Source organism: Gymnodraco acuticeps, unplaced genomic scaffold, assembly GCF_902827175.1.
Source record: "Gymnodraco acuticeps unplaced genomic scaffold, fGymAcu1.1, whole genome shotgun sequence".
NCBI lineage: Eukaryota > Metazoa > Chordata > Actinopteri > Perciformes > Bathydraconidae > Gymnodraco > Gymnodraco acuticeps.
The window spans coordinates 1,228,969-1,255,692 of NW_022989748.1; the positions used below are offsets into that span (position 1 = coordinate 1,228,969).

General features: G+C 43.3%; 1 protein-coding gene across 1 annotated transcript; it reads right to left on the reverse strand.

Annotated features, from left to right (window-relative positions):
- Positions 1 to 538: 538 nt before the first annotated feature.
- On the reverse strand, positions 539 to 25,841 carry LOC117551959 (transmembrane protein 151B). The gene is made up of 8 exons (XM_034225094.1): positions 25,389 to 25,841; positions 15,792 to 16,130; positions 7,069 to 7,203; positions 6,801 to 6,940; positions 6,559 to 6,598; positions 5,676 to 5,937; positions 5,082 to 5,636; positions 539 to 5,036 (listed from the first exon to the last, which is right to left on the reverse strand). Exons 1-8 carry the CDS (start codon positions 25,455 to 25,457, stop codon positions 4,696 to 4,698), a joined length of 1,881 nt encoding a protein of 626 aa, XP_034080985.1. The 5' UTR covers positions 25,458 to 25,841; the 3' UTR covers positions 539 to 4,695.
- Between the last annotated feature and the right edge of the window lie 883 nt (positions 25,842 to 26,724).

The following is a 26,724-nucleotide window of genomic DNA, read 5'->3' on the forward strand; positions in this document are numbered from 1 at the left end:
TTTAGCCTGCACCTCTGCTCAGTTATGTCATAGTAGTTGCTTTACAAAAACATCACTGTGTGTGTGTGTGTGTGTGTGTGTGCAGAGAGCAGGACATCAGCTGTTTTCTACCCTTAGATTCACTGTTGTTTACCCTCTGAATACAATACATCTCTGCATTGCAACACTTTATAAGGCTTTGCTGCCACCTAGTGGACAGAAACACAACGTATCAGACACATTCTGGGAGGATGTACTGGTGAGCTTTTTTCAGTTTCTCTCCTGAGTAAAACCAGCCTTTTGTCACTGTGTAAATGTTGAATCATCTCCACCTGTACCATCTGCTCGTCTATGTTCATGTGTGTAAGCCTAGGCATTATCTGTTCTAATTGTGTGTTTTGCTTTGGCATGATGGATGTGTGTGAAAGACAGCTTGCACAGGAATGCAGCATAAACTGAAATCCTGAGCGAAAAGTGGGCAACGTCCGACACAAAGGCAACAAAGCAGGACAGCTCCATGCTTTCAGTGTGTGTGTGTGTGTGTGTGTGTGTGTGTGTGTGTGTGTGTGTGTGTGTGTTAGTTAAGACTTTGCATGTGTGTGGCTGTTATGGGTTGATGTTACTCTAGTCTAAAATAAGCTGTTATAATGGCTGCTTTATGGCTGTGGCTAAACATGCAAGCGCGCATGAGTGTGTGTGTAAGACATCATGGGCACAAAGCTCTTGGCACACCTGAAGCGACTGAGGACACACTTTTGACACACTGATAATAAAGCAGTATAAATATCCAGTCGCAACACATTAAATATCAAAACTCCAAGCACCCAACGCATTTTGGAGGCTCAGTAATCAAAGGCTATGGGAAGTACATTGTCTGTTTTACAATAATTAAATAAATAAATAAATAAAAAAACAGCTAATAAATAAAACAATTCTGAAGCTTACAAAGGCATTTGGATTTAAGACATCACTTAATAACCTGAAATAATGTCTAATCAAGTATGCAGATGATATAAAAGCAGCACATTACAGACTGAATTGTATTTTTCTGTTTGTCAGTTTTAGTGGCAAAGTATTAGGATAGTTAGGATGTTAAATTGAAGCTCACTACATGTGATTTCCAGTTTAAGTGGCTATACGTAGGAACTGAAATACACACGCATAAACAGAGTGAATGAATGTGTGGAAGCAACTCTATCAAATTAACAGAAGTGTGGTTCAATGCTTTTTAGTGCTTCTTTTTGTTCAGGGACATTTATGGAGATGTTTTTATCCACAAGTCAAGAGACTGAGATAATAATATATAGCTGTAAAAATAATTGTCTTTTAATCTCACATTTTCTTCTTTTTAGCGGCTGCTTAAGCAAGTCATTTTCCAGTTGTCCAGTCACAAAGAAACATCCTGGTTGCTGTTTATTTGATGTCCAGTAATTATTCTGTCCATGTGCCTCCTGGTGCCCACTCCAGATTGAGGTCCCCGAAAGTTACGGAAGATCCAGAGTCTGTGTGTGAATGTGTGTCAGAGTGTGTGTCCCGTACAGCAAACCAGGCCGTGCTCTACTTTATCCTTCCGGAAAGTTTCATTGAAAGAACGTTTCCTGCCGTCTCTGCTGAATCCAGGTTGGGTGTAAGGATCCATATTTATGAAGCGTCTGAAGCATTGCTCTTTTTCAGGAAACTCCTCATGTAGGATATTTTTTTCAAACTTTCATTCTTTAAGTGTGCTTTTTCGAGAACGAGGGAGACCTTCCATCATCACAGAGTGGCTGCGGAACCCCAGGGAATGGTAAGAAATGTCCAGCTAACAAGTTGAAATGCTTCTTGCTAATGCAGCAGGTTTAGTATGCTTTGTAAAATCACTGCACTGATGGTGGTGTTGTCTGTGCCAATTGTCTCCCTGCCTGAAAACAGAGTTAAACCCTATGGATTATCTACATGAGTCTGAAATATCTACATTTCACTTTTTTGTTCACTGCTTTTTGCAATGGCAGAAAGATTTGCTACATAGCCGTTAGTAGCTACTGCACGATAGCTGTCATTAAGTTACATGCATCTCTATGCCGGCTAAACATTTTATAGTGAGAGCACTGTTACTTATTTGAAGGTGATTCTTCAAGAGGAGGAGGAAGCAGCATGGCACAATGTGGCCAAAGGGCCGTCTACACCGAGAAAGATAACCATAAAGATAACTGTAAATATAAAACTATGATGAAAGTGGCAACAAATATATTTTGGATCACTTTAAGAGCGATTTGATGAAGGATTAAACACTAACAGCCAGTTAAAATCCATCCGTAAATGAAGTGTATTTGTCACATACAGGACGGGGATTAGTAAAAGGGAATATTAGGACTTATTTGTATCCGTAATTCAATGTTCTTATTACAGAATCTATGTCCCTCTCTTCACTTCCACAGTGTTGACAGATGCAAATCACTAGCTATTTTTAAACTTCTCTAATATTATTATTCGTGTCCTTTTCGCTCTCTATGCAACAATACCCCTTGTGGGGCTCCAACACGTTATTTTGGATGTGTGGACGCTCACAGCGTTTATAGTTTTAGTCATGTTTCTCGGTGTGGACGGCCCTTTACTCGATCAAAGGGCCGGGCTTTAAGGATTTCTTTGTTGGATTTATTACACTATTGTTATCAGCAATGTTAACGTCTGCACAAAGCGATTCGACCTCGGAATTATTCTTGTCTGTTTTTTATTTTAGGAGTATACCAGCTGAGCTCATGTTTGACTTCCCATGCGGTCCAAAATGATGGACATAAATGAGACTAAGAGGTGATTTATCATGCGTAAACACATACAGTACTGTGTTATATAGTACCTTGTTATTTTAGGAAGGTTATTGTCATTTTTTCTCATTTTACGCAAGCCTATCTTTGGCTACAACTGTTTAAAACTAGAGCACAACTATACAGGCATAACTGGTGGAAAACCCCACCCTGTGTTAGCAACCTGTCAGTATCTTAACATTTTTGTTTATTCTGTCTCTTCGACAATATTCAGACATGGGGAGAGGTTTTAAAAAAACTTTATCTAAAGTGTGATATATCTGCTTAATAAAATCTGATGGTGGAGGAGGAATCCTCGCCGAGAGGAGGCGTGATTTGTGGAGTGAGCGAAGAGGAAATGTGATCTGAGGAGCAGGAGAGGTGCAGCACTTTACAGAAGAAGGAGTGGTGATGGCAGAGAAGTAGAGGAGGGAGAAGGAGGTAGTGAATCAACTACGGTACAACACCCTTTCACTTGAATGAAAACACAATAGGCTAATTTCGAGAAGAGATGTTGCCCCTAATGATTCGTGTTTCAAAAAAGCAATAGATGTGTTGCTCACAATGTCACCTATCTTTTGGCATGTTTGGAGGTGAGGGAGGAGAAGAGCAGAGAAAATGGAGGGAGGACAGAAGATGGAAGGAGAGGAAGCCATCTCTCCTCTTCGTATGGAGTTTTTTCTATCAGCTCCATATTGGTAATGGATAGAGTGGTGCGGAAGCTAATGGTGAGGTGAGGCATGAAGAGGAGGGAGGAAATCAATACTTCTCCAATCTTATTATAATGTTACAGTTGCTCGACAGATGCTGTGTGATGTTGTAAAGTGAATCTGGGTCTTCTTCTGGGGGGGACTGTTTGAATACTATTTGATTTCCTGATCAGATTCCAGATCAGGGTTGCTGCTCCTTCTTTTTTTGTTTCTCTCCTCCTCTTGAGGTGATCTTTCAATTCATGATTTGATTAATCTGGTCTGACATGGTCTGTTTGCATTTGACTATTCCTCTCCGCCTATTGTTGTTAGAATGTTATACTCCTCCCTTGCCATTTTCTATTACCTTACCAAAAGCGCATCATTGTTTCTCTCCTACTTCCTCACATTGAATTAGTAAACCCTTTGTAATGTCCTCTGACATATTTAGTTCTTGTATAGATACATCTGGAAGTATACATTCCTCTCGTTCTCAATATCTTAGTGTAAAGTCTACAGTTTAAATATTTGGCTTCACTCATATTCTGATGCTGTGTTCACACCATATACGTAGATGAATTTAACATTGTGTCAGTCACGTGAATTACTCACAACATTAATATAAGAACAGTTAATCCTTTGTTAGGTCTGTACGCAAAAGGACAAGCAAACAACTTTCAAAATGCTTTTTTGCTTGAATGGAGTTTGGATTGATGAGGGCAATGCTAACACTAGCTGTTCCATCCTCACTAAGGCATACATATGTCTGTACACATGGATTTTGACATACTGTTAAAAGTTAAAATGGTATTACCTCACCATCATTTAAGATGTTTATTAGAATCTTAACACTTACAGGCTTTTCACCTGAGAACATTAGGTGTGAACACAGCATCAGACTTTATATTATTTTGCGGTCAGCTATCATCTCATCTGAACTAGTGCGTTCCGGTCTTTTACTGTATGCACTGCTCCCTGTAACAGTCATGTTCTACCGTACACCTTCCCATCTCCCCTTGTTTCATTGGTTATTCTGTTTCACACAGCTGCTCTTACCTCTGTAATGCATTGTTCTTACTTAATCATTTCTTCTTCCTGTAGTTCTTTCAACCTCATTCTGTCCTCATCTTATTGCCGTCACTCTCTGATCCACTCTTTGTGTTCAGCGCGTTCTTTCATCTCCCTCGGCCTCTGCCCAGACTCTCTTGCTGTTAATGTGAAATCTGTTGTTTGTTTTTTAATCGTCACATGTCGTCTCCACCGTGGCAGCTCTCCTCTCCATGTATGATGAGGACGGGAAAGAAGAACGCGTCCTGATAGGATGGAGGACGCTCCCTCCCTCCCCCTTCGCTCTCCCTCCCCTCCCCTGTTCCTGCACTGTCTGGCTCTGCGTCTTCGTCTCTCTCTCCTCTTCCCTGATCCCGTCTCATCACCACCGCTGCTGCTGCTTCCTCCTCCTGCTGCTGCTCTTCCTCCTCCTCCTCTTCATCCCCTTCTCCTTCCAGCACTCCTCTGGTCTCCTCGTTGTCCTGCCTTGAACCCAAACCAAGGAATCCTCCTCCTCCCCCACTGCTTCCTCCCCCTCCTCCTCCACTCCCTCCTCCTCCACTCCCTGCTCCATCCTCTCTGCTCCCTCCCAGCCCTCCTCCCATGCTTCTTGAATGAAACAGGCTGTTCGGGCGACCTGCTGCCAGTCTCCCCAGAGAGAATCCGCTCCGACTGAGCACCAACCGTCCCCCGATACCTCCTCCACCCCCCTGCCCCGCTGCCCTGATGCCTGCCACGGTAGCGTTCAGGAGCGCTGTGTTTCCCATGGGGGCCCGCAGCCTGGAGGGCAGGCTGGAGCTGGACGTGGTCCTCCGGCAGCGGGGGCAGCTCTGGAGGAGGTAGGCCGAGTTGAAGACAACGGGCAGAGCGAGAGGAGGCGGGTTGGGCCCCGTGCTCGGGGTGGAGCTTGCGGCCCCAGAGATGGGCGTAGAGGCGGTGGGGTTTGTCCCCCCGCTCATTTCCAAGTCCATCAGCAGGGCTTCAGAGTAGCTCGGCACCATCTGTTGGTTACAGCGGATGTGCCACTCCAGCTCCGTCATGTCCACCGTGTTGACCCGAGAGATGGCTCTGTAACTCGTCCCGTTGATTCCAGGATGGAGTCCATTCTCAGTCCCTCCTTCAACCCCATCCCCTCTTCCTCCCCCACCTGGCCCTCCTACACCCCCACCTCCTCCGCCACCATCCTCGTCCTCACCAAACAGCTTCTCCACGTGGTAGTGGACGTACGCCGTGCGATATTCTGACACCACGCGCAGCGGCCAGGACATCAGGAAAGCAGAGGCCAGCCAGAAGACTTTGTGCCGGGAGAACCAGGGCTGCCGGGTCGGGTCAGGGAACGCCAGGATGTGCTCACGGAAATCCACGTTCTTCAGGTGCATCCCCTCCCTGGCCTCCATGTAGTCGTCGAGTCCCTCGTTCTCCCCGAAGAAGCGAGCTCGCTTTGAATAACAGAAAGAGGATGTGCTAGAATTAGAATTCATTAACAGAGCATTATCTCCAAAGCTCAGGAGAATATCTTTAACCTACTACTGTATTATTTTGTGGTAGTTTATGTTTAAAGCTAAAAATATTTTCACAACTATCACATCCATTATGTTTCATTACCCAACAGTGTGAAGGCCAGACCTGGACTTCACAATACTTGGATCAACTTCTTAACTGCACCTACTCCCTCATCAAGTGTTCATAAAAAATGTGAAACATTATTAAGCTGGCTAGCTACAGCTGAATCTGCCAGCAACAGTTGTAATGACAGATTTAAGTCAATAGTTGCTGGCTAGAAATAAGAAGCCTGCTTTTCTCTATCTCTGTCCAAAATCAAGAGATGATTGTTTCAAAGAAAGACATTTGAGTGGTAAATCTGCCATTGTTGTCGCAGGTGAGTGGAAATCCTAAGAATGAAGCAAACAATTGAAAGATAACACTTTGTGCTCTGGAAACTAGGGTTGACCTTATTCTATCACATTTTATAGATAAGACATTCATTTAGTTACATTGATAGAGCAGAAAATAAATAAATAAATATACTAAATATGTTAATTCTTTATATCTTGTCTTACCTGGGTGAGGTAGGCAGCTTCAGCACGTGCACTGGAGAAGCTAAATAGCACAAAGATTTGTTAAAAACGTTCTTAGCCCCCCGAAAATAAGGATGTGTGCACAATGAATGGGGGAAGGTACATAACAGCAGGGACAAGTGGATTTTAAGAACAAAAGAAAACAACCCCCTACGTATGGCTGTTTCATAAAGGGAAATAATAATAAAAAACGATACCAAACACCCATCTAATTCCAGTCTGACCTGAAACACTTGGTGAAGCGGAGACGGACCGCAGGGTGCAGCTGCAGGTCCAGCAGCTCCTTTGACACGTCTTTGACTCCGTAGCGGCCGTAGTCAAACTCTGAGCTGGAGGCGTGAGTGTTCACCCGCTCATGGTACACCTGGGGGGGGGGGGGGCAAAGTATGATGCATGCAACAGGGATGCAATATTTCACTAGGAGAAATTAAGATTTGCATATCAGTTGTTTTAAAAGATTAAAAGAGTATATTTACGTGAAGCTCCCCTCACCTGTGTGGTGGTGTAAGCGTCTCCGTTGCGGTACCTGGTCACCTGTCGGGTCCTCCTGACGTAGTGATAGCTGATGGCCTTCCACCAGATGCAGGGTGTGGCCTGCTGGAGCCTCTGCACACGCTCGTACACCTCCTGTGTTAGAGAATTCATTCAAGACACATTCAAATGTATGTTCCTACATTGACTTTATATGGTCAAATTTGAGGGTACATAAAAATGCCCTTCTGCTCCCTTATGAGAGAATAAATAAATAACACAATTAGGGCTCGAAGATTACATGAAAGAGATAGTTCAAGTTATTATATAACAAACAAAAGACATCAGCATTTCCTCGAGACAGTGTTCTTTTTTTAGGACTGGATTCAAGTTATTTTGAGATATATTTGATTTCAATTCAATTCCTTCTGTTGAAAACGAGGACAAACTATTTAAGATGCGACATTGCCTGAGCAGTTCTTGCAAGCAGAACAATTAGGTTCGTCTTATTTGCATAGATTTGAGTTAAATCTGGTGCAAGTCAGGCTCTGCCAGGTTTTGTTTATGTTTTGTTTTTTTTAAATCTCTACGCAGATCAATTAATCATAAGATCTGTGCCCCTGAAAGTCTGTAAAAAAACATGCTGTTTTTGGCAGTAGCACATATCTAAGATGAACAGTAACCAATGTGCTCCTGATAAAAGGCAGAGCAGACAAGGATAGATGAAAGAGAGACTGATGCCTCTGGGTCTGCTCAGTTCCATATAAATGGGCAAAGACTATTTTAGGAAAGAAATTGAAAGTGTTCTCTCCTCTTGAAATGTTAAAATTCCTGACTGAACTGCAGGAAATGAAGCCCTTATTTATCTTGATCAGCAACTGTCTCAGCAGACATTAACACATCACCATCCATTTATGTATACAAGCTCTTTATTTAAAGGCTTTTGCTGACACTATCAGTTTCAATGAGTAAACAGATTCTGCTGCTTAGCTCAAGGTCACAGAGCTATTCCTAGACTGCAGCAGTGAAGTCCACACTCAGCTGGGTGCTGAACGACTGATTGAAATGTAATGGAAATGTCAATACAGCCACCTAGTAATTTTGTATTCAATCAAATCAAGAGATAGAATTTTTTTTTTTAAGGGAGTTTATGTGTCTATACACCATTATAAAGTGTTGTAATCCTAAAGAAATGTCTAGAGACTTGGGTAAACATTTTTTTTTTTTTTCAATGGATAGGAGAATAATAATGTCACCCTCTAACACAGGGGTGGCCAACCAGTCAGAGGTTAAGAGCCACATTTTTTCTATGTTACTGCAAAGAGCCACATCAAACACACAGTCACTGATAACGCTTGTTTCAGTTTTTTGTTTTCTGGAGACAAGATTTCAACCACGTCACTGATGCATCTTTGTGGCATTGGGATATATATTTTTTAAATCCTCTGGAGCAGAGAGAGGAGCTGTGGATTATTGTTATTGATTATTGCATCAGTGTTTCTTAGGGTCAAAAACACTAAACTCACAACTTAAAATGAAAGCGTTTAGTTTATTTAATAAAAGAGCACATGTTCAATGTGAAAAGTGACAGTAGTTATAGATTATTTGCAATTTGGTGCTATATATATATTTAAAAAATATATATTATATATATTTTTGAAACACCTTGAATTTCAGGGGGGGGGCGCGGGGCTCCGTTGGCGGGGCGCAGCGCCCCTCCAACACAATGGTAGGGGAAACACTGGATCAGGGGTGGCCAACCCGCGGCTCTCGAGCCGCATGCGGCTCTTTGCCTAGTTTCATGCGGCTCTTCAGTTCATATCGAATTGTATATGTGTGAGTTTGGGGGAGAGACATTGACTCCTGACTAGTGTTGCACGGTGTACCGATACTTGAAAGGTACCGCGATACCCTGCCGTTAAAAACGTTACGATTCCGCCGTTTCATTAGTATCGGTACTTTAAGAATGACGGGGAAAAGTACTCCGGTGAGAAAGCGACGTTTTAATAAGAGCCGTGTGTGTTCAGCGCTCTGCTTCCACTCCCTGCACTGCAGCCTTGCCTGCAGTCCCTCCCTTTCAAGCACGCTCTAAGTCCCTCCCCTCTCAAGCACGCTCTAAGTCCCTCCCCTCTCAAGCACGCTCTAAGTGCCTCCCCTCTCTCGTGCACGCGCTAGCTGCCAGAGCATGTGAGAAAACGAGAAGCATGGCTGCAAGTGGGAGTGCAGCTGCCGCTGCGCCTCGGCTTGTTGACAAAAAAGACGCCAGAAGCGAAATTTGGAAGTATTTGAGCTATATCTCTGACAGTGAGGGCAAGCCTACGGACACCACGAGGCCTGTCTGTGAGACATGTATTAATTTTATTTAATACGAATTCTTGTCATTTATTTTATTTATTGTTCTCATTGTTTAAAAGTTTGTGTTATGGTTATGGTTCTGGTGTGAAATAAAGCACAATAATTACATTTAAGACTGTTTCCCTTTTTTTAAGAAAAGTATCAAAAAAGAATCGGAATCGCAATTCTTGACTTGGTATCGAAACCAAAATGTTGGTACCGTGACAACACTAGCTACTCCTGACAGTTAAACCTGATATTTAGTAGGTCTGTTAAGTATTGAATGCTGATAATTCTGACGTAATTTGGCCGGTCAAAGTTGTTTGGGCTCGGATAAAATCGCTCCGTTACTTTCGTCCCGTGTTACTTTCGTCCCGGCTCTCCCTATGTGTGTATGTGTGGTGTCAGGTGTCAGTATGAGCAGTGCTTGAATTGGAATGAAAAAGGTGCCAGTACTCTAAAATCAGCAACTTTTTCAAGTCAATTTTATATATACAGCCCACAAACAAGAATTTGGCTACTATAATGCTGGTGGGTTTGTCTCTTTACTACTGTATATTTTAGAAAGGTTCACTGTACTTAACATTTTTTATGATAGGCAGCGGATATGGCTAAAGCTCAGTAAGGTCAATATTAACTGAAAATATAGCAATCAAAGTCTAGATCTTCTGCTGAAGACACATGAAGCAGAGACCTTTCAGGTGAGAGCCCCTCTGGTGGTGTTCAACATTAATTACAAGGAAACAAAGCTCTGGTCAGAAGCATTTTTTATAAAAAGCTTTAACAAAATTAAGTATTTCTGTACATTTTGAATGCAATCTAACTTTCCAACTCAGAAAACGAAAAACGAAAAAGTGCCAAAAGTCTTCTCACATGGCTGAGCTGCTTTGCAATATACTTCACCACTGAAGAATACAAATATGTATAAAGTAAACTATGATGCAATCTAACTTTCCAACTCAGAAAAATGATAAAGAGCATGAACAAAGAACATGTAAAAACAAATACAAAATTTGCACAATCTAAAATGAGAAACTGTAACTGCAAGTAACAAAGTCTGAGCCATGGTAAAGAGTTACATTGAACACCAAGCTGATCAGATAACTCCCTGGTTGGTCTGAAGTCCTTCTATCTCCAGGATCTGTACAAATCGGCACATTATGCCAAAAGTCTTCTCACTGGGTGAGCTGCTTTGCAATATACTTCACATTGTTAGAAAAGGCTCCAGAAGGCCTTGGGGACATCAGTATCAGGGGCTGGAGCTGGACAGGCTCTTTCATCAGCACTTCTCCTTCCCTTTGCCAGCCAGGACCTCACATACTGTTCCGGATTGAACTGTCCTAGTGATGGTCCATTACATTTAATGAAAACCAGGCTGGACAGTCGGCTGACAGAGAGAGCATTCCTTTTTGCAGTAAGGATATCGTTCATGCAGCTGAATGCCCGCTCACACTCACTAGTGGAGACAACGATGGTTCGGACTGCTTTCAGTAGAGGCTCCATGGCAGCAGGTGTACGGGATGCCCTGGTTTCCTTGTATTCGCGAAAGCCCTGAACAGTCTCTCTTCTGTCCACTTTCAGCACTTCACACAAACGTAGCACCTCTACGTCCCCATACTGTACGTCTAACTCCTCTTCAGGCCAACTTCCAGGATGGATAACTTTCATGTCCTGGATTAGCTGATTGTCCCGGGCCTCCCGGCCATGTAATGGGATTTCTCTTGTGCTGACATGAGAGGAGGTTGTGGAAGTCATTCTGTGTCTCAGATTCTCTACCATACTGCGGAAAAACTGACCTGCATGAATCTGTACAAGCCTGCCATTCTCACGCAGGGCAACACCCTTGAAGGACTTCTCAGCTAGAGCTGTATGAACTGTAGTCATGTGTGGGCCAGGCATGGTGACCATGGATTCAAAAACTCGTATTTCTCGAGTTAAGAGCCTATCTGCTGTAGGCAGTGTCATCTCTCTTTTTTGGAGTTGCCGAGAGAGGTCGCTGAGCTCTGTGAGCGCATCGTACATCAGTCCCAGATTGCTGACAAACGTTGCAGATGTGAGCACATCATCCAGGCCCTTGTACTTTGCTCTGTCTCTGGAATCCCTGCTCGTGTCGTTTGCAGCATTTGTGAAGTGATCATGAAGCACTCGGTAGTTTTCCCAGACTGCTCTGACGCTCCTTTCACTTGAAGCCACCCAGCGGATGGACAAAACACGCCCTATCACCAGGAGACGCTGTCCGACTGCTTGCGCACACTGCGCTAACTGCCTCTGATTTTTGGGGGAGGCTTGGAACAAGGAATAGAGTTTGTCAAAAAAGATCTGGAAATGATTGAGCCCTGAGACCTCCTTGACCACATCCCCAATTGCCAGCTCTAGACGATGATTGGAGCAGTGCCACACAAACAGGCTTGGGAATTTACTACACAACTGGGTAGCAACGCCTGTTCTCTTCCCTAGCATGACTGAAGCCCCATCACATGCAAAAGAAACGAAACACTGACCTAAAAAGTCCTCGTTAAAAATCTCTTCCAAGACACTCCATTAACGCCTTTGTGATGTCATCAGCCGTTGTTCCATCCAACTCGATCAGCTCCCAAAAAAACGTTTCGGGCTCAGCATCAGCTAATGCTGAGCGTAGACACACAACAAGCACCGTTTTACCACTAATAGTGGTAGATTCATCGACCAAAACACAGAGTTTTCTTTGGTTTTCTGTAATGTCTTTTGCCATTTTTTTCTTCAGCTCATGAGCTATGTGGTCGATGATTTCGCCACAGGTTTTATTGGAGTGCAAAACCCTGCCCACGTTCAGCCCATTCAGTTTCTGTACATTCAAATCAATTGGCATGTCTGTGAATGGCCGGCTATGTTTGCCAATTTTATATGCCGTTCGAAAAACTCTGATAGTGGTGTCTAATTCAGATTTATGCATAGACTGCACTTGATGTTGAATAGTTTCACGTGAAGCAGATGTAAGCATGTCAGCAGCTTTTACATGGGCTTGTGATTATTTATGTTCTTTGATTTGTTTTCTCAGGCTAGCTTGTTGTTTGCCCTTGTCAACACCGAAATGAGACACTGCACACTCACCCCATTCAGTTGACAGTTTCAGTCCTTGTCCAGTGTGTATTCCCAAAGATTTGACATCTCTGCATATCCGACATCCTAGCTTCTTATCTTTAAGAAGGAGCCATGCATTGGTCTTGCAAAAATATTGCACCTGGTCCGTTGTCCAGCAGTCAGGTGCATCGCTTTGCCCGGTGTTGGTGGTGGCAGTTGCGCCAGCAGCAGCTAACGTTAGAGGCTCTGGAGGAGGCGGCGGAGCTAGTGCTAATGCTAATGCACTAGAACTTGGAGCAGGAGGATCAACCAAAGAAAGCTCCCCATCAGACACAATTTCCAACACAGGCACAGCATTCTCTGTATTTGAAGTTTCTTCCGGCGACAACCGCTGTCTTTTTGCACTTTTATTAATCCACGCTAACATTTTAGAAATGCTAATTTGTGACGTGACTTGCTTTCCTTCTCTCGGGGGCGTGCCTGCTCTGTTCTATCACTCTACATAGCCACCCACTGGGTGGGAGTTGCACTGCATAAACACAACACACGTGCATCTAGGTATGTAAATTGTAAAGCATTAAAACATGGTTTTACTAACAGTTTTCAGTATGTTGTTACTACTTCGGCATTATTATTATTATTATTATTTTGAAACGTGTATTACTATTAAATCACGGTCAAATAGGTTAATTTTGACATAGTCGTTTCCACCACAGTATTTACATGGAGAAGATAAGCCCCGCCCCCTCTCCAGCACGTTCTGTTTGAATGACAGGAGTAAACAGCTGACAGCCGCTGTGAAACTCCAGCGGTTAGAGCGATGAGAATGTCCGTTCGGCACCTCATGACGCATCTACTGAGTACCGGGCGGCTGTATATATATATATGGATGTATAATAAGAACGGCGGGAGAGTGTTGAGTACTGGCACGGTGCATGAGTACCGGAGTACCGCCAGCATGCCGGTACTGAGCAAGAAGTGCCGGTACTCCATGGGTCAGAACCAGAAGTGCCGGTACTGCGTACCGGTGAGTACCGGACAGCGCGTCTAATTTTGATGTGACCCAAGAGCCAATCACAATAATACCTGCGATGCAGTGAACCAATCACCTTTGAGGGGGGGAAAACCTATCGTTGATTAAACACTATCCAGTGTTTCCCCCTACCATTGTGTTGGAGGGGCGCTGCGCCCCGCCAACGGAGCCCCGCGCCCCCCCCCTGAAATTCAAGGTGTTTCAAAAATATATATAATATATATTTTTTAAATATATATATAGCACCAAATTGCAAATAATCTATAACTACTGTCACTTTTCACATTGAACATGTGCTCTTTATTAAATAAACTAAACGCTTTCATTTTAAGTTGTGAGTTTAGTGTTTTTGACCCTAAGAAACACTGATGCAATAATCAATAACAATAATCCACAGCTCCTCTCTCTGCTCCAGAGGATTTAAAAAATATATATCCCAATGCCACAAAGATGCATCAGTGACGTGGTTGAAATCTTGTCTCCAGAAAACAAAAAACTGAAACAAGCGTTATCAGTGACTGTGTGTTTGATGTGGCTCTTTGCAGTAACATAGAAAAAATGTGGCTCTTAACCTCTGACTGGTTGGCCACCCCTGCACTGGATAGTGTTTAATCAACGATAGGTTTTCCCCCCCTCAAAGGTGATTGGTTCACTGCATCGCAGGTATTATTGTGATTGGCTCTTGGGTCACATCAAAATTAGACGCGCTGTCATCCTCTCATACTGACACCTGACACCACACATACACACATAGGGAGAGCCGGGACGAAAGTAACACGGGACGAAAGTAACGGAGCGATTTTATCCGAGCCCAAAACAACTTTGACCGGCCAAATTACGTCAGAATTATCAGCATTCAATACTTAACAGACCTACTAAATATCAGGTTTAACTGTCAGGAGTAGCTAGTGTTGTCACGGTACCAACATTTTGGTTTCGATACCAAGTCAAGAATTGCGATTCCGATTCTTTTTTGATACTTTTCTTAAAAAAAGGGAAACAGTCTTAAATGTAATTATTGTGCTTTATTTCACACCAGAACCATAACCATAACACAAACTTTTAAACAATGAGAACAATAAATAAAATAAATGACAAGAATTCGTATTAAATAAAATTAATACATGTCTCACAGACAGGCCTCGTGGTGTCCGTAGGCTTGCCCTCACTGTCAGAGATATCGCTCAAATACTTCCAAATTTCGCTTCTGGCGTCTTTTTTGTCAACAAGCCGAGGCGCAGCGGCAGCTGCACTCCCACTTGCAGCCATGCTTCTCGTTTTCTCACATGCTCTGGCAGCTAGCGCGTGCACGAGAGAGGGGAGGCACTTAGAGCGTGCTTGAGAGGGGAGGGACTTAGAGCGTGCTTGAGAGGGGAGGGACTTAGAGCGTGCTTGAGAGGGAGGGACTGCAGGCAAGGCTGCAGTGCAGGGAGTGGAAGCAGAGCGCTGAACACACACGGCTCTTATTAAAACGGCGCTTTCTCACCGGAGTACTTTTCCCCGTCATTCTTAAAGTACCGATACTAATGAAACGGCGGAATCGTAACGTTTTTAACGGCAGGGTATCGCGGTACCTTTCAAGTATCGGTACACCGTGCAACACTAGTCAGGAGTCAATGTCTCTCCCCCAAACTCACACATATACAATTCGATATGAACTGAAGAGCCGCATGAAACTAGGCAAAGAGCCGCATGCGGCTCGAGAGCCGCGGGTTGGCCACCCCTGCTCTAACATCATTTCAGAATTTCCAATATCAGACAAATAATGACATTTAGATATGTTACCGAAATCTTCCAACATTTCTGTAAGCTATGAGGCCCTCTTGTTCAATGTAAAGGTCTCCTATTATGCTATTTTTAGGCATATATTATGGGTCTCGGGTATATCAAAATATATAAAAAACATGTCTGATATGTTTTGCTCAAAATGCCAAACAGATCATCCATTTTAGACATCCCTCATATCCCTCTATTTAATCCCTGTTAGAGAACTTGAAACAGTATGTAGCTCAAATGCTTTCTCTCTTGCGGGTTTATCACAAGGTGAGTTCCTTTTTTTATTTCCTGCTTTTTTTACACATACTCTCTCCAGTACAGGTTAGCTCTGAGTGTTAGCAATGCTTGCTAATGTAATCAAAGACCATATTACGTCCAAAACATGTCAGGCATTGTTTCTGATAGTGCCGTGGGTCCACATCATATTGGACTCAAATCTGGATCAGCTCCGTTGTACCCCTTTTTATGTATAAAAGACATCAAAAAGTGCATTTTGCATTATAGGCCCCCTTTAATGCTTTTACTGTTTTATCCCACAGACCTGGAATTCGGCATTAGCCAACATTGCCGTCTTGGAGAAGCAGTGCCAGCACTCCACCAGGTAAACCACGTAGAGCATCGCCAAGAAGGCCAGCGGGATGTAGACGTAGCCGCTGGAGCACGGGCTCTCCAGGTGCAGGATGTCGTTGTAGTAGGCGGCCGAGGTGGCGTCGTCATCAGAACCCAGAGGACCGGAGGAGGAGCCGAGGACGGGGACGCGACACAGAGCGCACCAGGCCAGCGTGGCGAAGCAGCCATACATGAGGAGGGTCAGGAGGAGGCACTTCCAGTGAGACTCCCGGCACAGGGAGGAACCAAAGGACTGCTGCACCGGACGCTGCTGGGGAGGGACAAAGAGAGGGGGGATAGGCGTTAAGATGCTATCAAACACACAATTAATTTAAACCATTGAGAACAGGTCAATTCTCCAATGCTCAAAGTTTGGAGGACATTGAAAATAATATTTCTTGCTGTACAAGTCTTTTGGTTTTCTTTTTTGTATGAAAGTAGGGCTGCACAATTAATCACAATCTTATCGAACATCACAATATGGACTGGTACAAAATGCAAATCGCAGTAAACCCATTTGTTGGATAAGGCAAAATATGAGAAAATATCTGAAGGTCTCTATAGTGGTGCTGCCAGTCGCCAACAAACAGTCATTTGCAGACTTCATAATAAATACTTATGTTGAATGTTTTTGTCAACCCTCTCATATTGTGAATCATATCAGAATAGCAATATCAGTCAAAAATAATTGCAATTAGGTATTTTCTTTCAATTGTCCCCCCCTGTATAAATCGTGCTATATAATTAAATAAAGCTGTCATTGTAAGCATGTTACCATGTGGATTTTAACATTGAGCTCATTTTGAGCCCTAACCAGTTTCCCATGCTTGTTGAATGACTGGAGCAGGTTATTAATATTACTTTAAATATCCATCCAATTAGAGTTCAGTTTTAAGCTCCTAATGCCATGATTAATAATCATTTACAGGCAATCCTTTTGTTCCTATCCTAAAGCCATGTGTCACACATATGGTACGCTGTTTTAACACTAAAGTTAGCCATGAACCAGTCTGAGGTGTGCCACTAGATTTGACACATTTCTACCTTCTCACGTTGACGAGATTTTTATGAATAATACAGTGTGCCTCACATTGTTAATATTTAAGACGGCATGCCAGGAGGAAATTATTTCAAGAAATGCATATGTTTGGCATGGAAACAACATATTATTGGTAAACCTGGAGGGAGTTTTTAACACCCGTCATTTCCCATTTGTAAAACCGGTTGGGTTTCAGAGCAAGTGAGGTTCTGAACAAGTGAGTGCATTAAAGCACAAACCCTTACCCATCATAGGATAAGTGCGCCACACACACTTTATGTCTCTCTCACACAGCCTCATTTGAACTGAAGACATTATATTACAGTGCACTCAAAACATACACACACACATTAGATACACAGCTGGACACACACACATGCATTAGATACACAGCTGGACACACACACATGCATTAGATACACAGCTGGACACACACACACACACAAGTGTAAGTGAATAATTTAGATGAGAAAATAGATAAAAAGATACTTCTAGACTCTTCTGAACTGACTGCACTCCAACATCAGCAGCGAAACACGAATGTGTGAGAGAGTGAGAGAGGGAGAGAGTGAGAGAGTGAGAGAGTGAGAGAGGGAGAGAGTGAGAGAGTGAGAGAGGGAGAGAGTGAGAGAGTGAGAGAGAGAGAGAGGGAGAGAGTGAGAGAGGGAGAGAGGGGAGAGAGTGAGAGAGGGAGAGAGGAGAGGGGAGAGAGGAGAGGTGAGAGAGAGAGAGAGAGAGAGAGAGGGAGAGAGAGGAGTGAGGAGAGAGGAGGAGGAGAGGAGAGGGGAGAGAGTGAGAGAGGGAGAGAGTGGAGAGGGAGGAGGAGAGAGGAGAGAGGGAAGGAGGAGAGAGTGAGAGAGGGAGAGAGAGAGAGGGGGAGAGAGAGGTGAGAGAGGGAGAGAGAGAGTGAGTGAGAGGTGAGTGGAGAAGGGAGAGAGGGAGAGAGGGAAAGGGAGAGAGTGAGAAGGAGAGAGGGAGAGAGTGAGAGAGGGAGAGAGGGAGAGAGGGAGAGAGGGAGAGAGGGAGAGAGGGAGAGAGGAGAGAGGGAGAGAGAGAGGAGAGAGAGGGAGAGAGGGAGAGAAGTAGAGAGAGGGAGGGAAGAGAGTGAGAGAGTGAGAGAGGGAGCGAGTGAGAGAGTGAGAGAGGAGAGAGGGAGAGAGTGGAGAGAGGGAGAGAGTTGAGAGAGGGAGAGAGTGCTTCGAGAGAGTTAGGAGAGTGAGAGAGGGAGAGAGTGAGAGGCGGGAGATGAGGGAGAGAGTGAGAGAGGATAGAGTTGAGAGAGGGAGAGAGTGAGAGAGTGAGAGAGGGAGAGAGTGAGAGAGGGAGAGAGGAGAGAGAGAGTGAGAGAGTGAGAGAGAGAGAGAGTGAGAGAGTGAGGAGGGGAGAGAGAGAGGGAGAGAGAGTGAGAGAGAGAGAGTGAGAGAGTGAGAGAGGGAGAGAGTGAGAGAGTGAGAGAGTGAGAGAGTGAGAGAGTGAGAGAGTGAGAGAGGGAGAGAGGGAGAGAGTGAGAGAGTGAGAGAGTGAGAGAGGGAGAGAGGGAGAGATGGAAAGCTTGTGTATTATGTATGTAGTGTATCACAGGAAAATGAAGAGAGAAACGCAGCTTTCACACACACACATACTGTTTGGTGTGTGTGTGTGTGTGTGTGTGTGTGTGTGTGTGTGTGTGTGTGTGTTGCACGTGTCCTCACCATGGCTCCAACTGAATGCGACAAGGCAAAAGAGCAACAAAGCAGATGACGAATTAAAAAAAAGAGTGAATGACACCAGTGTCCTCTCCTCCTCTCAGCCAAGTCCTGTCAGCACACACCCCCCACTCCCCCTCCCCATCTTTATCTCCCACTCCTTCAGTGCAGCCACAAATGGCTTTCCACTAGCAAATTTGACTGGCTGCGACACACACACACCGCCTCTCTCTCTTTTTTTTATACTACTGTACGTCAAGGGCAAGTAGTGAAATGCTGCGTGAAGGACACCTCCACTCACTCCATCACCTCCCTGCAACACCACCCAAAACCCCACACTGCGCACAACATCCCACACATCTGCTTTCCTTTTGCCTTTCCTCTCCACATCCTCCTTCCTTACGTAATCTTGTTTCTCCTTCCCCGAATCTTCCCTCCCACCTCCAAAGCATTTACTCTGTTTCCCAACCTCAGTCTCCCCTCCGTCCTCCTCACCCCCACGTCTCCTCTGTTACATCCTCTCTCAGAGTCTGTCTCTAAGTGGATTGATTGGGCTAAAAGTGTAGAGAGAGATAGAGACGGAGGGTTTCAGCAGCGTGAGAGAGAACCGGTCATGAACTTTTCATGAATGCAACTTGAAAGGAAGCAAAAAGGAGAGAGGGATGGTGAGACTAAAGAGGCAGTAACAGAATGCAACTTTCCCCAGGGAACCACACTGACAAAATTGCCTCTATCTCAGTCTTATTTTGTCTGGCTGGCTCCAAATCCATCCTGTCCTTTTCCTCTTACCTTGTGCAAATACATGCTGCCTAAAAATGTTATATTCTAGCTGCAGCTGACATTTTTTATCAAGTGTCTGCAGGTGTCGTGTGCCAAGTGCGAGAAAAATCAGACCGGAGTCAAATTATTCCTGCATGCACTTCTGCCAATCACTTTGTCAATTGGAGCAGTTCTGCCTCCCGCCGGGGAACGGAAGATCTGCTCAAATGAGTCGGGAGATGGTATAAAATAGAGGGCGACTTTTAGATATACCACACAAATTCCAGAGAAAACGGTTTACCTCATTTGGCTTACAAGGTCATCTCAGCTCTTCGTGCATTGTGAACACGAAATGATGTGTGCACTTTACAGTAATTATTGTTAATGTTGTAGCTATTAGAGCATCCAGTAACAGTGCAGACATGCATCATATTCAACTGTCAGAAGCAGCAGACTGAGTTGTTTTGTTCGAGAAGCAACATCCCAATCATGGAGCAGCTGGTCGGTGATAAGAAAAGCTCAAACCAACGCCTTCTTTTCCCCAAGTTATTATTATTCTGAGGGACAAGCTAATCAAAACATCTTCTGCTTTCCCAAATTGAAAAGTGTAACAAGTCTATGTGAATCTCATTGAGAAGGTTTTTAAGAAAGGCCAGGGATTGTACTTAAAACTGATTTGGCAACACACTGACTGAATGATTGTAACCGACAATATATTTCCTCTCAGTTTCTTTGGTGCCAGGTCCTTTTCCTCCATATTGCTTTTGACTGCGGGACGGGTAGTACCCAGTGATAGCACCACATGGAACATGTGAAAACATCTACAACGCAGCACTCACTAAAAAGGCAAACACCCACACAGAGTAGTATCTGGTCTGGACTGCCTTTTTACAATTTCTAGGTGAAGTAAATGAAAACTCTGCTGTCTATTGGATGAAGCTTTGCTATCTTTAAATCTCGTGTCACACATGTAACAACATTTCTCTGACAAATCACTGGTCTGCAGCCTTATTTCCCATGTTATTATTATTTGGAGGGATAGGCTAATCAAACTTGTATATCCTGCTACCATTTATGTGACCTCTTTGCTTTTCCAAATAGAAAATCTTTCAGCGTAAGTAAGGCCATGCAAACAACCCAGAGTTTTGCAGACTGCCTTTTTAAGATGTTTTATCAAGTGACAGCAAAATGGTGTTCCATTTGTGGGAGCTGTGCTATTGAAACATTTAAAAATGCCATATTTTTCTGGCTTTCCCCTGGCGTGCAATTTCTCACTAACCAATCAGTGGTATGCTGTGATTTTACTTTTATCCAAGGCAACTTACATACACTTCCAAGCCGTAGACATGCCTAAGTGTGCAATTTTGGGTTAAGTATCTTGCACTACAAAATGTTGACTGCAGGGGCTGGGGATCGAACCCCAAACCCTTTGATTAGTATATGCGATGTATCCACCCTGAGCCACAGCCATGCACAGTGAAACACAGGGTAACTGAGCTCGTGACCTTGTGACCGATTGAGGTGCACTTTGGGCCAGATAAGTACTTGATATTACCCACAACACCTTCTGGTTTCAAACTCTGCAGCTTCTTGGTTTTCTCCTGATCCTCTTTCAGTTTTCTGCTGCGTCTAGTGAGCCTTTGTCAGGCTGCAACAGATCAAAGGCAAAGCTCTCCTCCCAGAACTCATCATGAAAAGAAATCTACACAGCCAGGTCTGGAGGGTGTCGACTCTCATTTTGTTATTCTTGAAGTTTGGGCCGCCTTTTTTGCAAGCTCTTTTGAAGAGCGTTGATCCAGGGTGCTACTTACATGACTAATTCTTCATAAATGCTTCATTTATAACTTGAATTCAGTGTCTGCACTTCACCAGCGTTATTGTCTGGCAAGATGTTGCTGAGATGAAATGCTGATACTTTGACAGATTATCTCTGAATTCTATATATATTCCACGAGCATCCACAGTCACTAGAGACAGCCGTCTGAAGAAGAGTCCACGTAGCTGGCATGGATCTGTTACCAAACGTTTTTCTGGACAAGCATCACACACCTTTGTTTTCAAAATAGCATTTCAGAGCATTGCTCGGAGGCTGAAGCTCCTGTGCATGCTGTAGTTATTTCCTGTTTCTACTTAAGCTGCAATTGACAGAGCCTTTGCATTAATGGGATCGGCTCCGGCCGGTAAACGTCCATAAAATCAATCATTAGCCTCTAATCTGGTCTTTTAGCCTCTGCTAGAATATGGTGCTAATCTGCCACATACTTAACTGGCTTTTATATACGTGTGCTCAGGTCAAACTTCAGTCTCTTAATATTTCCTTTATGCTTCAATAGGGATACATTTAGTTTAGAGTACCACTATGTAGAGTTAATATTCCCTCCTATCTTTCCTACAAAAAAAACTATAAATAGAAAATTGCATTGGAATTTCTAAATGAGTCCACTGCAGAGATGTTTTTTGATGTTTGGCTAAATGTGTCAAATTAAACGTGTGCATTCCTCTCTCTCGCTCTGCTCACACTGATTCAGCTGATAGGTGGGACTGGTGCAGCTATAATTAGCTACCGTAGCATGTGGGTGGCAAATGAAGTGAGGACAGGAAGAAGAGCTGCTGGTGCCTGCAGTACACTGTGGAAAATGATGTGTCATTTGAACGTAATTGGAGGGGGTCAGTTAGCCGGATTCTACTAATACATTGTTATCATTTAGATAATGATCAGTCAGTATGTGCTCACTTTGGTAATTGGTTTCCTCAAATTACATTTGTAGGTGGTTTGGGTCACCTGTGTATGAAATACAACTCAAAGCAGCAGTCAGCCTAGATCTCAGTTATATGCCGATTCTGATGAGCGGAATTCAAAACATGCACAGAAACCTCTCTAACAACTCCTGCAGATTATTCTTTTATTCTACTGTTCATATGTATGACCATACGTTTCAAAACAATCATTATTTTGCCAAAAAATTAAGTTTGGATTTAATTTATTCAAAACACTTGTAAAACGTACTTCCGTGTATTGTAACATACAAGTGTTGCTATACATATAAGAGCACTTAAACGCATGTATATACTTGGAATGAACTATGAAAAGAGACAATATGTGGCTTTGTGTATTACAGTCAGAAGGGATTCACAACAGGCAGAAACGTGTGTTAATTTTAGACCACGTGTTGGAGCTTTGAATATCATTTGAATAGATTCTCCCCGAGGAACCGGTGTTTTACATAACACGTCTGTAACGCTCGATGTCTCGTATCACCTACTCCTGTTTAGTAATTGAATTGTGATTTATGTAATGAAACATACATTCTCTGTTAGTGAAGCTAATGGCCGTTCTACATTGTTCCCACTTCATGATGGCTGCAGTTATGTACCGTTATTCTTTATTGCAGCTTCCCTCCATGCTGCAGCTGATAGACATTCCTCATCAACAGTGTATGCATACTTTCATTTTAGGATTAGTCAAGTCTACTAAAGAGGATAATGAGGAGGATTACTCAAATTTCAGAAATGGAATTATTCTTCTCTTTCCAATATTTACTTTTCTGATTGAATTGAGGGCCTGTACAGGACTCCTATTGGCATGGATATTTTCTGAAATGTGTGTCATACTGTATACGTCTAATGTTAACAGTAGGTGGTTGCAAATAGAGCCACAACTTAGGATTATTTGTATTAATCTGCAGATTTGTTCTATATTCATCCATTTCTGTCCAGAAAATGTCCATTCCAGTTTCCCAACATCCAGGGTTATGTCATTAAATATCTTCTTTGTGAGTGCACAACGCAAATATATTTCCTTCAATGTTGTATATAAACAAAAAAGGAAAATTGTATTAATAGCATAGCATTTTCTGATGTATTTTGCATTAAAATAAATCTATTCCAACTATTCTAATTAGTGTTCTTATCGGTGTCAGAATGAGGGTTGGATACAATTATTGCCTCTGCCATCACCAGATGTTTTGTTATTACTTCTAATTTTGTTCTGGTTCTGGATTTGAAACTTTCATTAAGTCTCCCTCACACACGTTAGATCCGTGCATCCTCCTGTCTGCTAATGGAAATACGTGCACAGACATATGAATCAAACATGGGATTTGAATATGAATAAAAGTGGCTCCACCTCACATGATAATGCCTGTGTGAGTGTGCATGCATACTCAAGTGGGCCTGGGAGTGAATACAGTTAAGTGAGACATGAGTGTGCAAATATTTGACAGTGGGAGAGTCAAAGAGAGAGGGTGAAGCTGTATACTCCTCGGCAGACAGATCTAAAAACAGAAAGGAGACTATAGGCAGAGATGAGAGAGAGCAATGGAGGCAGGGAGCAGATGACTGCATTCGTTGCATTACATGGCACTGTCTGCACAGCAGGCGTGGAGGAAAGACAGACGAGAGTGGTGGAATGAAGTGAAAAGCATTTACCAGGCTTTGAAATCTACATGCAAACGTCTTTAGAGCACCATAAGCCTATTGCCAAATGTTTCATTATGCAGTTGTATTCTGGTCAGGCCACTCTTCTATGTACTACAGACGTAGTCGGACAATACAAATAGAAAAACTCCTCTTGCCACTTATAATCAGTTAAAGATAATGAGTTTAACGTATTTAAGCCACAAGTTCATTAAAGCCAAAACTCAAATCGACTATTCAATCGGCAGAGAATAAATGGCTGCCAGAATTAAACACTTGTGATTCTGTTTTCAAATGGTGTTCTTGCTTGGTCCATGCTACCCTCCTCATCAGGTTTCAAGGTGGTGAGATCATAGCTAACCACATCTTTAGCTATCATTGATACTTTTCCTGGCATATGCCTTACGCATTATTTTATCACGCCACCTCCTGTTTTTCTCGGTTTTACATTGTTACGATAACGTGTTTGAATAAATGATGCTGCTGCTAGTGGTAAAAGAGGAAGTGGTCTAGGAGGAGAGGATACTAAAGACTTGTGTGTGAGTTTTTGGTGGTGGGAAGGCAACGTGTCATACTGTGTGTAAACATGAACATTTGCACAAGATGCCATCTCAAAGTTCAGGATAGAGCGTCAAAGATAAATTCATTTGTTGTCAAATCTTAAAGTAATTGCCAACCAAATTGGAAAAAGATGAATCTGTTTGAGCATTTTTTTAAATAAAAACTCTATTTTTCTAACTCCAGCACCTTAAATGTGAAATGTTCAGGTTTTCTTACACCAATTTGAAATTAAAATGAACATCTTTGAGTTGGTAACAAAAAAAACACATTTGAAGACATCACTTTGGGAGACAATTATAGACATTTGTCAACACTTATACTCATGTCATAGACCAAACAACTGCTTGAACTGAACAGATTAACCAACAATACAACATTAAAAAGGAAAGGGTCAGTGAAATCGGATTAGGGGTTTGGTTTTAAAGTTTGTCATGCATAAATATATAAACACTCCTCAGTGCGTTTAGCCAATTATAATGAATATCATAAATCTCTGTAAACAAAAACATATGCTTACTGCTCTGAGGTGTTATTCTCACCATTCACATTGAATCAGGGTTATTTTGGTCTGAAAGGTGTGTGGGTGATGTCACCCTCTAGTGTATTTCGTTGGTGTCAGCTGGAAAATGAACACTAGCCTACTACACAGAAAAACACTAAAGCATCGTTCCCAGGAGTAACGCACACCACTGAGCGGTGTCACATCAATGCTGGGGCTTTATTTCTACACAGGGACTTGGACTTCCGTCCCATCTCCGTTTGAACCACAGCCTCATCTCAATTCAGTCTAAAGCCAAGGTCCTGTCCCGTGTCCTTGCTCTTGTGAAGCATCAAGGACTTCAGATAATAACTCGACTTCTTAGCGTTTTTTTGTCAAAACAGTATGTCATACATGATGCAGAAGTCACGGGTTGTATTTGAAACGACAGGCAAATATCTTATATGTATGAACCAGACTGTATATATAACAGGCTCTTGCAGGGGAAATTATGCGCAACTTTACGCCAACTGGACTGTTTCCATGAATGAAGATTGTGAAGACAGAAAACAACATAGGAACTGCCCTTACCTGCTCTCGTCCTGACCCGTCCTCCAAAATGGGCTCTTCAGCGGTGGCCGTCTCCTCCTCCGTCTGCATTTTCCCTCTTGCCACTCCTTCCTTCCTTAGAACCGGGCACAGGCAGCTCCCTCCCCGGTAACGTCCGAAGGCAGGGACCTCCCCGGCGGAGCAGCGAGCTCGGTCACCCCATCCGCCGCAAGTCGGTATCCAATTTCACGATGGCGGGGCCTGCGGCAAATAAGCATCGTCTACTCCGGGTTTGGCAGCACCACCTGCTCTCTCCCGGTCTCTCCTCCCGCTCAGTGTTTCTCCTCTGCCCGCTGCATCTTTCCTCTCCGGTCGAAACGTGACAAAGTGCCCAAAGTCAAAGCCGTCTGTCGCCCTCCCTGCCAAACCGTTTCCGCTGCAGCCGCTCGCTTCTGCCTCTCGTGATGCGGGCGTGCGTATGTGCACGTGTGCGCGCGTGACCGACAGCGCAGGAGAGCCAACCGGGGTCATGAGCTGCAGCTGCACTAATGAAGGAAGACGCGCGTGAGCACGAAGCTAATTACCGTTGGTTCAGGTCTGCGCGAGGGGGAAATACAGTAAATATATAAAACAGGAGGGGTGGCGTCATTATTCAAACTTTGTTTTGCCAAGGTTGTACATCGCATTGGGTCTCCGTTGACGTCATATAATACCAACATCCCCACCCCCATATAATATACACCTGAGCACACGCGCGAGAAACGCGCGCACACACTCTCAGGCACACATTAACCAACTAGCTGAATTAAAATGGGTAATTTTAAAGATGTCGGGAACATACATTATGAAAACATGTTTCTCCCAATGTTATAGAAAAACACAGATCCCGTAATTCATTATGAGAAACTGTCAAAAATAATGTGTGGATCTCAAATGAGTCAATCCCAACAAGTTTCTCATTATTTTGCACTACTAAGTTGTATGTTTGGGATAATAGTCATTACTTTCGACTATTAGGTCATTATATTGGCAACGTTTCTCATATTGAAACACAGGATTATTTTATTTGCATCTTATTTTGTTCCTTTAAAGGCGGGGTAGGTAATTCACTTCAGAAACACTTTTTGTTATATTCCATGGAATGCTCTTAACATCCCGATAGCATTGAATACATTCAATGCTTTGACAATAAATCCATAAAAAATGTCATCTGTGGAAGCCGTAGTACTGTAAAAAGCACGACCAATCATCTGAGCCGGCTCGGCTGAAGTAACTGGATGGCCTACCTGCCTGTCAGCCTTCCATCTGTGCACAAACGTATCTCGTGCCCTCATTGGTCATGTGCGCGTTCGTGTGTGTTGGAGGAGGGGCTCTGTAA

What these genes read in the sequence shown, in the direction of transcription:
- LOC117551959 (XM_034225094.1), bottom strand. Translation starts at nt 25,457, where the DNA reads ATGCAGACGGAGGAGGAGACGGCCACCGCTGAAGAGCCCATTTTGGAG. An exon ending in ACGCTTACACCACCACACAG is followed by an intron (nt 6,941 to 7,068) that starts GTGAGGGGAGCT and finishes CCCCCCCCCCAG; the next exon opens with GTGTACCATGAGCGGGTGAA. An exon ending in CGCTTCACCAAGTGTTTCAG is followed by an intron (nt 6,599 to 6,800) that starts GTCAGACTGGAA and finishes TGTGCTATTTAG; the next exon opens with CTTCTCCAGTGCACGTGCTG.